Source organism: Pomacea canaliculata, linkage group LG2, assembly GCF_003073045.1.
Source record: "Pomacea canaliculata isolate SZHN2017 linkage group LG2, ASM307304v1, whole genome shotgun sequence".
Taxonomy (NCBI): Eukaryota; Metazoa; Mollusca; class Gastropoda; order Architaenioglossa; family Ampullariidae; genus Pomacea; species Pomacea canaliculata.
In genome coordinates, this window is record NC_037591.1 from 12,614,309 (window position 1) to 12,631,791 (window position 17,483).

Genomic DNA, 17,483 nt, shown 5'->3' on the forward strand with positions numbered 1-17,483 from the left:
CCTTTGAACAAATAATTTATATGGTATCGTTTTATTATCATCTCATTAGAAACATCATATTTCTAAAAATTGCTGCCTTAATTTTAATCAAAATAATAGCACTATAGCTAAATAGCAGGAAAATCCGCAGGAGGGAGACAGCTGTCACATGACTGTAACATGACTTGGCACCATGACAATTCTGTCAACATTGTTTGCCCTTTTAAGCACTTTCACATAGTCAAGATAAAGAGAAAGCATTCGCCTGTGTTAAATGCACGTATCCTAACACGCAAGGAGGAAATCGATATTCGGCAGTATGCTGTCAAGTCAGCTGCAAGAGATTTCAAACAATCAAACGACTTTTGGCAACTAAAGTATGACTGTGAGTATTATATTGAGATGTAATTTGTAATATTAATATCATCTTTCATCTAACAAAGATCGATATTGCTGTGTGTTGCAAGGCAGTTCATAAATGATATCCACAAACAGCTTTTTTCAAAAATTATGTGCAATTTTATTTTTATTTTATTATTAAAACAAAAATGATCTTACATTTTGTAAACTAAAATTAACATCAACGACAACTATTAAAAGCCTTAATTCTCGATTTTGTAATTCCCTCGAGCTACTCTTTAAATGACGAGTAAAAAAAATTTAAACTGTGTCACACTATACTTTTATACACCGATGATATGTGTAAATCTTTATATGATTATTATTAAGCAGCTATAAATCTGAAAGGAACGTACAATCTCTACCGTGAACCAGCCACTCAACATTCAAGTATCTTTAACAGCAAGATTTTTGGCCTACAGCTCATGACATTTTAAGAAGATTTTTTTCTGGTTTAATTACCAAACACTGGAGTTCATCTTTGTCATAATTATATGCATAGTGCTGCGAACAAGAACTAGAAAACGAAAACTAAATAAAAAACGAAAATCAATATAGCAACAAAAGTGACAGCACACACACACACACACACACAGAAAGAAAGAGAAAGAGCTAGAGAGAACAGATCCTCACGCTGCTAGGACGCACGTATATACATCATACAGGTTTTATTTACGTCTGTCTTATCATTTACTTCACATTGTCATACAAGTCACGTCAACGGGAATAAAAAAAATCACGAACTTGTATTCCGTGCAAAAAATGAAATCTCTAACGGGGCGTATTATTTCACTTGATCATACTAGTGAATCTCTGAACAAAATCTTCACTGTTAAAGTAAGATTTTTACAAGGCTGACGTTAGCAACACATTTCTACCTACAGGCACAAAGTGTATTACGAAAAAGGTGGCTGTAACTCATTTGTCTCCTTCAGTGTGGACATGAAAAGAGACTGTTGATAAGCATAATAACGCCGGTGCTGTTATTGTTCAAATTAGATAAGAAAATAGCCATTCTGGAGGCTAATCGAGGTAGATACAGTAGCTTGATGGAAAAGTTATCTGCCACACATAAGTCGCAAGACAGATAACGGAAACTTGGCAAACACGTTCCAGATCCAGCCAGATCTTAATGCTCTTCAGAAACATGAATGCATGCAACCAGTGATATAGCTCCACGGATGGATACATCTATTCAGCTGATGCCTGCTTGAAGTCTGCCATTCTGTGGAGCTACCGCTGCAGTTGCAACATGAAACGATAATAGAATACATACTGATCATTGGTATAAAAAAAGGATCAAATTGTCAAATTATAATTAATTGTATATATATATATATATATCCCTTTTGCGAGGTGTCAGTGACACCATCGAATGACGAGCGAAATTATTGTAGAAAGAACCACCTCTCTGCTGTCCATACCATTCAAGACCATAACTATCATAGATTATCAAACAGTTGTCTGAAATGTGAGAATTTACGTTTATTTATTTTATATAAGCATTACTTTAAGGATGAACGCTAGTTATACCATTATTAAATCAGCAAAAGAAATGAATCTTTTTCAAGTATTTTTCTTGCAAAGCAAAGAGCGCGTACTAATTTATGATCAGGACTGTAAAGAAATCAACTTTTACAAACAAACATTCACTAATAATACAATTACCATCATGTAGATTCTCATTTTTTAATGTTCTTTGCATAATCTTGTAAAGTTATTTTGAATTTAAAAACATAGAGGTCTTGAATTCTTTAAATGCAGCTGCTTAAAAGTGGTTTTTTTTTTCTAATCACACTCTTAAATAAAGAATTGTGATCGTCATTGTCATTCTCTCTAGCTCTCTCGCTTGCTCTCGCTACCTAGCAAGTAAACGTGCACACACATACCAGATCCCAACACACACACACACACGATCTCAGGCGCGCGTCACAATAACTATACTCACTTCACATGCATGCGTACATAACAGTTCACTTGCATGTATAGACACAAGAAGTGTTAATGTGAACACCCGAACACACCCCTCTTAATTTATTCCTCTCTGTCGATATGTCCCTTTCCCTTTAATCATCTATTAATCATTAAATCACCGTAGTATGTTCTGAATGATTATAAAAACTCCACCACCAATCTGTATATTGCAGACACTCAGGAAATAGTATATTTGTTGTCGTACATCATATTCACCCTATAAAACCTATTGCCAGTTTCCTTGTACGATAAGTTAAGTGTGCTCGCGTTTCGCCTAATAGAAAGCCATCCACAAACAGAAAGGCGTGTCACAACGTGAGCACCTGGAATCACAGGCCGGCACGTACCTGTAGCTTTTGAACAAACAAGGCGTATCGGTGAGTGTGGAGGTGTTTGTGTCGTGTTTTCACACGGCGTTGACACAGGCATAACACTTTCTTCAGATGATCGATGATCACGCAGAGATATACATATTTTGCTTTCCGCTGAGGTATAGAACTCTGTGTGTGTGGTGCGTGTGCGCATGATAGAGAGAGCGAAGGGGAATGGGGATAATTAATTGTTTTAGGGGTTTGCAAGAAGCGTCCTTAAGTCTGTAACCTTTCTTCGACCACCATCACTGACCCGACAAATATTTTGACAAACTGTGTGACTGGCTGACTATTTCGTTCATTATTTCTCTTCTGTTATCCTTTTTGCCTTCTCTTATCTTTCGTTTCATTTATTTCCTCATTCCTTCTTCATAACAAACACCAGAAACAATCCAATTTTTGCTACTGGTCAGTATTAATTTTTGTTTTCCTCTATTTTACTATTTAATCTATTTATCTTCCGCAAATCAAGAAAAGTATTAGTGTTTTGTTATATTAGTAAACTTATATCTTGTCGGTAGCGCGGAAGTTTCCTATGGCTGTGCCGCTTTACTCACAAGAGTTGCTTCACCATTGTTACAAAAGCATGCGTGAGCGCTGAGATCGCTCTCACGAAGGCTAGTCAATATATTTTTGGTTCCAATTCTACAGGAAGACTAAAGGATGTAATTGTGGATATCTCTTTTGGAATAAGTTTTCTCCAGCTACCATTCTCTGCCTTGTTTTGGTGGTTGTTTCCGGGCAGTAGATTAGAATTTTCTAGATGTAATCACTGCCTTTCAAAATGGCGTCAGAGATGAGAGGTTTCACGCCGGTCCCCAGTGCAAAAAGAACTGAACTTGACATGTAACGGCAAACATTTGGCGGCTTTATAAATACAGAGAAAGTAGACAGCTTTGGAACATTAACTTCCACCCAAACTCTCAGGGACAGAAAGAACTGGCCAAGTAAAAAAAAAAAAAAATGATACATGCAGTGAAGTAAATAGATCTGGATCCTGTATTCAACCGGAAGTCAACAACTGACATCTAAACAGTCGGAGAAGAACGCGTGTTGAGTCATGTCGACCTGCTACGAGGTGGCCTGTGGTTGAGCTGGCACAGCATTTCTATTCTACTCCGCACTGGGTGACACTTCCAGAGGTCACGTCTTTCACACATACCTAGGAGTTGGCAGGTAAGAAAAAAAAAACTTTTCAGCTGAGAACTTACAGTCAGTAGGCGCCGCAAACGCGATCTGCACGACAAAAGATTTCCAACTCAGTTGTCGGCGTGGTTTGACTACAGAACTTCTCAAGCGGGTGTGCGAAGTCTTGCAAACGAGAGCTTCATTTTTCCGTTGCCGGTATCGTTTCATTGAGTTTCTCCAAACGATCGAGCGCCTGTCATTTTTTTCATATAAGACACGCCTACTTCATTTTTGTATTCTCTCTTCTCGATGACAATCATCAAATATTCCCCAAGATCAATTTTCATTAAATCTCGCGTTTCTGTTGTTTGAAGTGAAATATGAGTCCGTAGAGTGTCATTGTCACATAAGAAAAAATGTACAGGCCAGCGCACATGAATTTGTCTTCTTTTTGTCATAGTTAGGTTCTTCCAGCACAACTGCAAACGGTGCAGCAGTTTTCGCATGTTTCAGTCGACAGGTGAATGATTGTATAGTTTCAGACTCGTTTGTGCCTTTACCGACATATGAATATCTGAATAATGCTCTTTTTTTTTTCTTCTTCTTTTTTTTTTTATCTTGTCTCACAGAGAGAAATGATAGGCACAGTGTAACAGAATAAGCAAAAGTTATGTTTTTTCACATCTAGCCCTCGATCTAAGTAGGAAAAACTGAAACACTGCATTATTTCAAAATAAAGGTACCATAATAACAAAGTGGGGATTAATCTCAGAGCTGAAAATGTTTTTTTTTTCTTTTGTTTTGTTTACAAATGAATAAGGTGTGATATGTGTTCCTTTTTTCAGTGTTAGTAAAAGGTGTTTGAAATTGAGTGCCAAGCCTCCTGCTTTGAACTTGTATATGCTGGATACCTTTCGTTGGAGATGTGAAGGAAGGCTGTTCCAGAGAACAGTACCTGACTATTTCCTCAGGCTTGTCTTAAATAAGAGAGAGAGCGCGAGAAACAGGGACAACGACTAGTAAGAAAAAAAGAGAGAATGATGGCTCACAGAGAGAGAGAAAAAAAAGGGCAAAAAACTGGATGTAATCGATCTAATTTAAAAGGTTTAGGTTTGTTTTGTTTTTTTAACCTCCATTGTTCGCAGTTGAACCCAACAACCGGTCACATTTCTTGCCGAGCACAACCCAGCATTATAATGTATCCTTTGATACATAAAAATCAGTAAATCACAGCCCCAGCAATGTTATACATTTGTAATCGTTGATAAGGGGCTGCCCCCGTGCAAATTGATTTACTCGGCCCTCCTTCACAACCAACACTTACTGACTTCTGGGCACAGCGCACCACTCTTTTCGCTCCGAGTGCCGCGAGCCCTCAGTGGGTGCCGAGTGCTCTCCTATTACCCTGTAAGAGGCGACACCGTCAGAACCTCCAGTGACCCTTGGGTCTCATCCACGGCAGTCACCAGCGTGTTTATCACGGCGAGAGCTTGCTAATCAAAAGCGTTAAGTACCCAGGTGTCCTGTAGGTACACAAAGCAAGTAATCCCCAACCTAATCTTGACAATGCTTCCCAGACAACCAGCTCCGACTGTCTGGCTGATCACAAACACGACTTGAGCTGTGTTCTAACAGCACTTTAAACATCTTATGTCAGGATGAGTTTTATAAGGATGTGCAGATATGTATTAGTAAAACAGATAATCTGATTTTCAAACAGAAGAACGGTATTAAAAGAAAGTTGTTGAGGATGACAGTTGCTTTGAACTGTTATATTCTTCCGTTATTACATTCTATGTCCCTTGCCCGCGATTTAATATTCAGTAAGCTGTTTGTTACGGGTGAAATTCGGAATAATCTCTTTGAACTATGGTAAAAACAGAGGATCATATGTGGCATTAGCTCCTAAACGAGTCTCGTTTGACTGTTGTGTCTAACGCATTATAAGACCGAGGTACACCGCATAGGTGAGGTAAGCTTTCGGATTACTGACAAGTGAATAAGCGTAGACATGTAAAGGTAAAAGTATAGCTTGAGAGGGGAAAAAAGAGTAAAACATAAGCAATACTTCTTACCGGATATTTTAACTGTAGACATGTACATGCATGTGTTCCCCAATTTTCTTTCTTTTTTGGGATTCTGAAACGTTAAGGCCCTCGGACAAATGTTGACGAATATTTAATCAAATCTGGCAAAGTGTTGGTGTGACAGTTATATAAAAACTTTGCCAGTCTTGCTCAAACATTTGTTCATGTTTGTTCGGTTAATAAGGAGGCCTTTCTTTTCTCAGATTCTTAAAACATTAAGGCCCTTCTTAATCGGACAAATATGGACACATACAAATATGACAAAGAGTTTATATGACATTTATATAAAAACTTTACCTATCTTGGTCAAATATTTGCCATAGTTGTCCGGTTAATTATTAGAAGGGCATTCAGAAAAGTGCATGTGTGTTGTGGGGAGGGGGGAAGAAAGGAGGGAAGGGTACATCAGCTTAAATATATTGTTGGCACTTGTTTCGTTCACTGACAGCGAAAAGGAGCGACTAGGGTGTCAAATGCTTGCCAGATACCTGGCAGCGAGGCAGCCTAGTGTCTCCTACAGTCAGTGTCTCACAGGGGGTCTTCGAGTGTCTCCAAGCAAGCATTTGGGGCCCAAAAAATTTGACGGTACCCGAGGACAGAAATCGCCGACGCTGCTCAGGAGACTCATAGCTTGGAATTAAGGGTCAAATGTCAAAACGTGACTTTTTCTATGGGGCTGCGGCAATAGGATTATTGAGAGCAGCGCTAACCCACAAATGTTACAGGAAAGGAAAGAATACAATACACGAAATAAGATTCAAAACTTTGAATACCGACTAATGACATTAGTTCTGGAGAGGGAGGAAGCTGGAGCTAGTCTCTGGAGATGCTGCATATACTTTTATATAAAATGCAGAATAATTATAATGTAAAGCTCCTGACTTCAGCATTAATGGGCATGTTGTCTGAAACTGAAGTGGTGGCACCACGCAGAGAAAAGAAGTTCGGTGGGTGAGTTGGATGAAGAAAGAGAAAAAAGAGACCAAACAGAGACAAGTAAAGAAATAAAGAATACAGATTTTTAATTGATACGACGGAAGTTAAGAAAACAACAGAATAATAACTGAGAAGATATCGGAGAAGTGTGAAAGAAAAGATTACTCAAATGTCATTGATAGGGGTGCAAGGTTGCATGTGTTTCTAAGTTCTTTTCCTTATGTATATCAGCAAAGATTAGCGCTATGTCTCATCTCTCTCTCTCACACACACACATATATACAATGTTAGCATCCTCATCACGAAAACCGTCAAAGTGTTTTATACAGACTGCATTTTTGTTATTTTGTTTAAATTATAGCTTGTTAAAGTAATTAGCAAACAGGAACCCTCATACAAATGTTTCCTTTTCTGTATTTATTTATTTTGTTAACAGACCAGAGAAGACTTTTTCATACGCAGGCTGTGGGATCTTCACAAATCGCCACGGGACCACGTTGATTCTATCTTAGGTACAGTAAATCTTGTTTCTCGAGTGAATGTGTGGCATTCTCGCTTTTCCATGCGTTGTGCTTAGCGAAAATCTCTTTCTCTTCATGCGCTTTGCGCGGTTATGTTTTGTTTGGCTGTCTTGCATTCTGGCTGGCTGGTCGGATGAACGGACAAAGTATTGCAAAGTAAATCAAATCTGAAAATAACAATAACAGCTTCTAAGGAATTGCCGGAAGCTAGTAGTGACGTACGCTTGACTGATTCATTAAAAGACATCAGAAAGTGTCTTTACTGTAACGCAGCTTCCTTGTCAGAAACGCATCCACGCATGCGCACTCGCTGTTTCTCTTAAGTGAGAGTGTATGTTATGCTTAAACTATTGATTAAAATAGACGTAAATGTTTAAAAACAAATAGGCTGAGGTATTTATAGCTAAACGCGTCGTGTGATTTTTATGCGCTTGCGTGGGTGTTGAAATAATGTAGGCGTTTGTGCTTTCTGCTGGAGCTTGGATATAATTTTATTTATACATCAATATATGTATGTGTGTGTGTGTGTGTTTGCGCGCGCGCGCGCAGATATAATGACGTTTCATTTTCGCTCTTCGTGGGGCTAACAGTTGCAAATGGGGAAACGAATAAAGAGTGTTTCTCTCGAGTGAAAAAAAAAAACTTATTCAATAAAATTAGAAAATATCAATTATTGTGACTTTGTGGAGATGCCTGTCAGTTTGAACCGTAGAATATCTAGGATTGAAATTATGAATAACAGTTTTACGATCTTCTTTTCATATATATATATGCAGAGCTTTGTGTGTGTGTGGTTTGTTTGTTTTTTTTAATGGGGGAGATGTTTTTTTTTTTTTTTTTTTTTTTGTTTGTCTGTTTTTTTGACGCGGAATTAACGGACTGGAAATTACCGTTCATTTTAAGCTACTTGCTGGCTCGGTATATTTCACCTCTAACCAGAAAGCAAATTGTAGAAATTGTTTTTAACATTGCCGAGACAGTAGTCACAGTTCTAAATCTTCCAGGGGAAACAATACGACATTGTCGTCATTGGTTTCTGTCTCGATTACCATCCTTGACTGATTTACAGCCTCCGTGGAGCCAAGCTGTTCTGTTAGCCAGAAGTAAAAACATTGCGACAATGTAAAGCCATGAAAGATTTAACAACTAGAAATCATGAAAGGAGTATAAAAACAAAACACCCAGCTAAAAATTGTGCTTCTTTTACAAAATAGTAAGGTTTGTCTCAGGCGCGGAAGGAAAGCGAAAGTTTGTTCTTCTAATTAATTATTTAAACGAAGCTAACTTCTAGACATCTGGAGCTAATGGTCAATAGCGGATGCATCGTCCACTTCCCCCAGTCTCACAACTTGAGGCGAGTGCCGATATTTGAACGCCGCGTTTAACGGAATGTATACATGAACCTCCATGTAGTCTGGCAAAACGTCAGAGGAGAGCGGAGTTCCGTTGCGTGGTCACCAGACGGCGCTGCATTCTAAAGGTCATCAAGATGACCTCTGGTTGCTGTCTGACGTCACACTAGCTGATTAGATAATCGTTGAACGTTTTATTCTTGTCTGCTTGGAACGACCTTTATAAGAGACTTGTTAAAATTGTGTTCTTTAAATGCTTTGATGTCCTTCGTTGTGAACGAAGTTAGAACAACATTAGCATTATTACCTGTGGATTACTGAACAACAATTAGCAAAGCTTCCAATGGTTGTTTAGGAAACTCTTGCTGCAAGATTCATTAAGTGACCTGACAGTTTCGTTGCATGGTTTGGGTAAGTGAGCTGTGACTTCAGTGTTTGAAGACAAATTTCCTTTCAATGCACTCAGTATTGATGTAGTGTCGTGCGGTGGCTACTCTTTATGTTGATCTGAAAGCTTGTGCTCTGAATGAATATTTGCAGACCATCTTTTATTCATTAATGTTTTTTCAATGATTGTACAGTTTGGTTATCACGAAGTTTATTTTAAAACAATAGCCCAAACAGTTTGAATGTAGATGTTGGTGCACATAGACTGACTTTTCCATTTAGAAGGTGATTCTCTCTTCTCTGTTCCTAACTCTAGTAGACCTTTTCACCCCGGCGAAGCACCCCCTTGTTGATTTAATGTTCTCAGATCAGTTGACTGGTCACAGGCAAATGCTGTCTCCTTAATCCATTGTCCTCATGCTACACCAGTACTTGCAGATGAATTGTGCTTTATTTATAATTCACAGTGCACGAGCGAACGTCATCATGCGCAAGATCGCTCGCGAATAGTCATCTGCTTGCTGCCGATCATAAGGGTCTAAATAATTTTATGGATTGTGAGACGATAGATTGTCCACGGTCTTTTAATGAAGACGCAAAAGAACTCCATATCCTTAAGAATATTTTATCAGCTTGTGCATCGTCATCTGCCAGTGAGCGCACCAAAAGCTGGCTTCGCTTCCTCGCTCTGATCTTCTTCTCAGCGGGCTTGGCGGGTGGGTCTCTTGTTGCAGTCTAGCTTCCCGAGTGTTTTTGGTTTACGAAGGGCCAATTACGAAGTCAGTTTGGAGGAATCTTGCGACAAGCTGTGAGTGAGGAAAGACAGTGGCAGCACGTGGACTCCGTGAGTAGTAACAGTTAAAGAATGTTGCAGTGAGTAGTAGTGCAAGACGGGATGATGCTAACATCTTGCAGCTTGTGTGTGGCGTTTGCCGCTAGCTCTGTAGCCTAGTGGACAAGTGGACGTCTTTCCTGGTTACTTTCCGCACTTTCACAAGAAATATTTATTCTCTTTTGTCAATGACATAATTAATATGGTGTAACATAGACTAATTCTGTTTCTCCATCCTTTTCTGTAATTTTTATATTCCAGAGCGCTCGTACTCTTGAACATTTAACCACTTGTATTCAAACTCCCCCAATCTGTCACGTGCTGTAAGTTTCTTTGACTTTGGTTTGCCAGCTTTGCTTGTTTGCGGTAATTTTATTGGACTATATATATATTTTTTGTTCCCCTTTCCTTCTGTGTAACTTCCTGCAACTTTTACTACTGCACAAAAGATCCAATCAGTAATATCTCCCATTGGCTCATTTCTTGTGATTTTTCGATATTATTTTTCTTGTCGTTACCATTTGGAATCTTGGACTATCGTTTTGTTCGTATTGTAACTTGCTGGAGGATGATTTTATCCATATCTGTATATTAGTGACGACTGTCAAGAGGGTATATAATGGTGTTTTCATTCAAATAAAGAAATTGTTTTTATCAATGGGGTTAATTTAAACGATGTATACAAATATATATGCAAAGTTTAAGTCTGTTTGAGATCTTATTGGACATAAGACATACTCCACTCAGAGGGCTGGTGTTAGCTTGTGTTGCTTCTTAGTTGAAAGACAAATTATGCGCCCTCCTCCCCACCAAAATAAGTGATCAAGTTATTGGAATAGTGGAATAATTATGTTTTGACCGAACTTTTCTTAAACGAAAATATAAACAACAAATCTAAGCTTACATATTAGTCGACACATCGATTAGTACATGCAAAAAAAAAAAGAAATAAGTTAATGTGCGCAATTTGAGGTATTTTGCTGTCTGAGCATATCTGGGGTTGCTATTAGGGGAGGGTGGAGACTGCGGTAAACAGCTTGAGGTTAGAAATGCGTGAGATATGAATTATATTTTATCGACAATGCGCACATTTTGAATTAAAAGTTATAACATAGTATGTGATACCGGCCACCAGTAGCAAATCCATCCTAAAGAAATTTGTTTAGTTACAATGGCACAATAGTACTGGCGTACATCGAAGATGCTACGTGCTAAAAAAGATAGGTAGGGTGGGGTTAAAGGTCTGAATCTGTATTCCTGAACGGAGAGTAAGTCGTTACCCAGGGGCAAAATGGGGAAATCTCCATGTATATGACGCACTGTCCCACGCGGATTTTTTTTTTTTTTTTTTTTTGCTACTTGACCCCAGGAATCTTTGCCACTACTTCATAACTATCGTTCCAGAGTTTAAGCAACATCCGTGGCGTCTGGGCGCTACATTATAACTACGGAGACAAAATGCTTGCCCATGACTCACCCGAGACGACGACTTACCTTCGCTTCATGAATAGATCCCTGATTTATATAAAGAAAAACAAAACCCGTGAAGTGACGACGAAAGACGATGTTATGTTTAACTTTGATGGTATCCCTGTGGGCAAAGAATATCATCCGTTGTAGCTTCTTTGTCAACGCACATCTCTTTTGTTTGTGTGCCCCGACTGTCACCTGCCTGCTGGTACGTGTGACGTCAGCCTCCACACGTGACTACACAGTCTTTGAGAAGATGCTTCGCGATGGCACCCTGCGAGCTGACTTCCGGTTTCGAGGTTACCCTAACCAAAGCATGCAAAGTCCTCGCCAGCCCATCACGACGTCAATATTTGACGACAAACGCAGAAATGAAGAGAACTTTAGGAGGGTTTTTGGCAAGCCATCTGTGTTTGACCCAGGTAAGGAATATGCGGGTGTTCAAACGTAGAGGTTTGTGTCAGCAGAGAGAGTTTTCTGGCGTATCACAATTGTTGTCAGGCCAGCAGTCTCCTCTGAAAGTGAATCGAAATTGTCTGGTTTATTTTGCATTCTCTAACACTAACCACACAATGGTGGCGCTGTGAAATACTAGTTTCAGTAACCTCTACCTGCTGGAAATTTCGTGCATGAGTTATAGTCCTTCCAGTTACAAAATATCATGAATTAAGTTTTATGTAGCAAGGCGACTTTTGAGAGGTTGTTTTTCATTATATTTAAACATTTTTTCCTTGTGAACGTTTAGAAATGTAAATCTTTTTCTATAGAAATTAGACTAGATGGTACTTATTGTGAGAGGCTGAGGATGTTTTCGTTACAGCTTATGGCTAGGAAAATTACTCAGTTTCGGGGCAGCCTGTGGATGTTTTTACGCTTCGCCGCATGTGTTTCTTTTGGCATCCGATGAACTCGATCTCGAAGTCCATATTGCAAAACTGTTGTGTCCAAAATGTTGCTTTAGTTTATATGTGGTCTCGTTAAATGTGTATACAGCGTTTAAACACTTTTGTTAGGTTCAATCTTATTTGACGTGTGAATAGAATGTTATGGTACACAGAGCGATTGATAATTTTACTCTCTCTCTCATACATACACGCACGCACGCAGCGCAAGGCTATCAAGGATCATCCATTGTTTTGTTGGGGTTTTTTTTTTTTTTCGTTTTTTTTTTTTTTTGGTGGTGGTGGTTGGAGGGGGGGGGGTCTTTTGACTCGGATGCCTTCAACACGAGAGGCTATTTGACTACTTCCATAATACCGAGTGCAAAAAGTCGTCTTCTGTTCCCGAGCTAGAAACATCAGCATGTACCGACTACCTCGTTTAAGTCTAATTACCTTAAGTTCCCGCTCTCCCATCAGCTGTAACCTCGACGATGTAACAACATGCATGTACTTTGTGACTTTCTGGCATTTAACATCTTTCTCTGTTTGGTCATTTCTGTCGACACTTGTCCAGATCGGAAGTGAATCAATCTCGGAGATTTAGGACATGTTATCGGACTTTCAATAAAACATTCAGTTTGAGAAGCTTGATCCTCTAACTCCTAGTATTTTGTGAACTACAAGCAGTTGCTCTTAATAAAAGTGAACTGCTTTACCTACTCAGAACTGGAGTCTACAACTCTGTGTTTCTGTTATCTAGTGCTGGCAGAGGTCAAACAGTTCTCAAAGCTAAGGTCGATAGCGCTGTTGTTGCTTTCAGTTTTACAGTGTGTGCTCAACATGCTTCATCAATCAACTTGTCAATAGCTCCATGTCAATGTGGGCGGACAAAAACTCGGTTATTACCGTCTAAATATTGTGGAAACGCATGGAATGGGTCTTGCAGGTGTTTCACACTTTGTCAGTACACACAAAAAATATAATATAAAAAATAAATAAATAAATAAAAACTTCGTCGCGGACAGGATTCGAACCTGTGTGGGATGATCCCAATGGACATCTAATCCACTCGGTCACGACGACTTGGGGGAGCAAGGTAAAGTATAAGAGAAAATACACCAGTTGCGGTTTACCAACGGCGATTGAGTAGTTCGACGCGACCTGGCTACTGAGCAAAAGAAGAGAAAATCAGCAATAAATTTCACCTCGGAAGTTTCCTATCACGCTTTTATTGGACATTTTCCAGATCGTAAGTGGTTAATTCTCGATAACTGTACTGTAAGAGTTGAAACTCTCTTATCCGAAAACAAGGGGCGCGTTGCTGTGTGGTCAAGCAGTCTCTCCTATTTAGACGAAAAAATAAATTACATTTTAATTCAGTTACTTTTTTTTACTTCTTCTACTGCACAGCTGTAAATTATTAGCATCCAGAAAGCAGACAAAAAGATACGGATGAAACTTCTTTTGCTTTAACCAAAATGCGGAGCTTTCCTATACCATCTTCCGCCATGCCGGTCGTAGATGTATATACTTCCAGATTTAACCTTTCTTAAGTGAAGACATCGATTAATAAAGACGATGACGGATGATGATGACGACGATGACGATGATGATGACGACGACGATGATGGCGAGGAGGAGGATTTTTAGTTGTAGTAAGTTTTTATCAGTTGTCCATGGCCCTGGGCGTCTCTTGTACACTCTGCTTGGGTGACTGAAAATCGAAGACCTCGCACTGGAAGACAAATAGCAGATCCAGCACATGGCGGGAATCTGATCGTTGCGGCTTGATCGAATTACCGCGAGTTGGCTGGCTGAAAAGCTGCATCTATCGATGTTCTGGGGCCGCAGCTAACATCGGTAGATGATCTGCTAACCAGTGCGTGTCGTCATCGATACGCCTTGACTAACACCAATAATTAGCTCTGTAATGGTTCCCGTATGACCAGGCTGACGCTGAATTCTGGCGCCTGTAGGCGTCGCTAGCAACCCTAGTTATTTATTTTATTTTACCTGGCGTGCAACGTATTACTTCGAAAACGATCCACCACAGCTGCTCTTGTTTACATCATACAGAATGTTTGTATTGTCTTTGTTTCAAATGCCTGAACGCATGTTGTGTCATGTCAAGTCACGAGGATTGCAGGTCTGGGCCCATGTATGTCGCCGCTTTGCAAAACATATCGACACCTCTTTGATTTGTTGAGCAGATCGTCCTGGCAACTTTAACAAAGTTCTGAATACAGGAATGATCGATGTATCTCTGCCAAAACTGTTATGAGTATCCGAAGCAGACTTCCCTGAAAGACTTGTATACAGTTGCAGCTGTTGTTAAATGAGAAAAGTGTCAAACGAATTATTTCTGGGCTATCTACCGGAGCTGTCAAATAAATACGTAATAAAATGCAACCACCCGTTGCCAGGAGTCTGCCTGACTCAAACGTATAGACCAAATAGTATATGTATGATATATTTACATTAAAGGCAACGGTTTCTGTCAACCGCCAGTAAACGACGTGAAAATGACGTAGTGCAGTCAATACATCTGTAGTCGGTGTATCTCTCCTAGTACCGTCGTGAGTCGTTTACTGGCATTTTAATTTTAATATATATATATTGCATATAGCCTTTGCCCGAGTCTTCTGGGTATGCCACACCAAAGTTCTTTGAAAACAAGTTTAACCACAATGGATGTTGTTCGTGTTGCCCGAGATGAAACATGTCGATTCAGTCACGTGGCCCGTCGCGCTGGCAGTTGTAGTATCGAAGAAATGGGAGTAATGAGGGGTAGGGTCTGATTTCTGATGAATGTAGGTAACTTCTCGATGAGGTGCGCGTCTGTTCATGCCTGATAACTGCTCGTCTTTGATTTCAGCCCGGCCTACAGGTGGCGACGATTTAAGGGGTTCCCAGCCCCTTGTCTCATCACGTGATCTCTTGAGCATGAATAGGTAAGTATTAGGGATGGAGGGCAAACTTGTCAGCACACCTCACTCGCCGTTTCTTACTAACGTTCACCAACGATCGCCAGCTTATTACACCAGCACTCACCATTTCTCACCAACACTCGCCAGTATTGGTCATCACAGAAAGAACTCTAAAGACATCTCGTTACGGCAAATGTTGATGACAAGAGCCCTGAATAGGGAGAATAAATTAATGTTCAGACACTGCAAATCGTTATTAGGAAGGTAATGATTTCATACCAATTTGAAAATCATACCCAATCATCGAATGAAAAATTTAGCATAGGGTATTCTTAAGTTCACTTTAAAATAATTATAACGAGAGATTATTTTTGAGGACACCAAATAAACGTGTGGACAATGTATTCAAAAATAATGTATAGCGCCGCAGAACAATATTTATGTCAGACTCAGTAATTTATAAGGACAGAGTTATATCCTACTTCCTTTGAAAACTGTTGATCAAAGTAGAAACAGCCTGTCCCGACCGTAACTTGCATCCAGTTTCTGTTCAACTGTTCGGGTAAGGAAGATTGTACCAAACTGAGCACGATTTCCATGAGACCTTCGTGTATCTTTATCTAAAGCACATTTCAGATCCATAACTCGTTTTATGACATGCCACACGTTTTCTGCTTTAGCAAAGTTGTATTTTTCCTGAGGGTTTATTTTGCATTCTTCCTGTTGCCCTACAACCATCTTCATTGTCTTGTGTCTTGTCGCCTGTCTCACAGGTCGCCTGACTCCCAGCAGATGAGACAGCTGCAGAACGAAGTGGAAGAAGACATGATGAAGTACAAGCATGAGCAGAAAATTCGGCACCAACAGCAAGATGAAGGAAAAACGAGGGTAACTGACAAGAGTTGTGCGTCATAAACGACAAAAAAATTAAATCTTTGTAGTTCATTCGGAAAAGAAACGTTTACGTGGCTGATGAGAAAGGAATTATTCATGATAGTTAATCAAAATAGCAAAAAAACATCCGGAAAAAATGTCAAAGACGATCCTCTTCTTTAACCTCTTCTCGCAGTCATGTGTAAATTTGAGCATAAAGAGCAACTATTGTTTTGGGGATGTTATACTTATAGAACCAGCTTTGTAAATCCCGTCACGTGAAGCTGTCTTTACGTCGACGGCTGAAGACAGTACACATGTAGTCAACTATGTATGTACCCACTCAAAGTTACTAAGATGTACGATTGTATGTGTGTGTAGGACCATCAAGTCTCCACCACCCAGTTTCCTTGGGATCGCTTTAACCGCGGTCACGGAGCCCCGAAGGTAACTGAAGATTTGTAGTGAAGGGGTTAAAATGGTGTCGAAGAAGTTGTGCTGGATTGCTTCTTGGCTATTCAGTATTATTTATTGGTCTGCTGGAATTACTGTTGGGAAAACGATAGCAGTAACTTAAAAGTTCCCTGTTGAAAAGCTTATAAAAAGTATACATGACTTGAAAAGTGTTTTTATTGTTCATACTTTGCCTTATTTCAGTCGAATTTATTTGCATATTCGAGTCTTCAAACTTGACATCTTTTTTTTTTCCTACAATCCTCTAAGCTGTCGCTCACGATTTAAACAATCTGGTTGAAAAACATATTTAAGAAAAACTGTTTCAGGAGATCGAATAAAAATTACAAGACCAGTGAATTAGAGAGTCTAAGCTATTTCCGAACTTGCCTTAATAAAGATCCCGCTAAGAATGATACTTAAGTAATCGGTAAAAACAGTTTTTCTTCAAGTGTCTTGTTTCACCTTTTTGCAGCATTAATAATAGTATTTATGAAACATTATGTCAGTAACAAGAAAAGCAACAACTACACAAAGGAGAAGTCACGTGGTAAATTTTTATTTTACATCTACTTTGATGTTTTTCTTTGTATACACTTCTTGGTGCTGGTCACATGAGGTGGTGGCAAAAGCGGGTAGCCAACTCAGGTTTCTTCCAGCGGGGCCTCAAAAACTTTCTAATCAAAAAATTGTTTTAATCAGTTAGATGGTGTGTGAAATGCTTGCGCTGATTTAAAACAGTGTGGTTTGACTCTGGAGTGTTTTAGTAACAGCTGACAGCGTGTGGCTCTGACTAATTACTAAATGACGTACAGAAAAACATAAGATGAGAAAATATTTCTGTAATGAAGTTTCTTAATCCGAAGATCTCTTTCTTTCTCCCCGTGTCGTGATGAAGAAGTCAATAACAGAA

At 39.4% G+C, this 17,483-nt stretch overlaps 1 protein-coding gene across 10 annotated transcripts in view; it reads left to right on the plus strand.

Moving 5' to 3' along the window:
• Positions 1 to 196: 196 nt before the first annotated feature.
• The window catches only part of LOC112557500, a 28,215-nt gene continuing 10,928 nt past the window's right edge, over positions 197 to 17,483 (plus strand). For 2 of the 10 annotated variants that reach the window (XM_025227398.1, XM_025227400.1), the window contains exons 1-6: positions 200 to 364; positions 7,311 to 7,386; positions 11,661 to 11,858; positions 15,193 to 15,268; positions 16,018 to 16,132; positions 16,499 to 16,564. In XM_025227398.1, the coding sequence (XP_025083183.1) occupies positions 359 to 364; positions 7,311 to 7,386; positions 11,661 to 11,858; positions 15,193 to 15,268; positions 16,018 to 16,132; positions 16,499 to 16,564 (537 nt within the window). In that variant the 5' untranslated portion in view covers positions 200 to 358. Of the gene's footprint in view, positions 365 to 3,299; positions 3,900 to 7,310; positions 7,387 to 9,102; positions 9,159 to 9,868; positions 9,979 to 11,660; positions 11,859 to 15,192; positions 15,269 to 16,017; positions 16,133 to 16,498; positions 16,565 to 17,483 lie in introns of those variants that run through there. The other 8 variants (XM_025227403.1, XM_025227402.1, XM_025227404.1 and 5 more) reach the window with 8 other exon arrangements.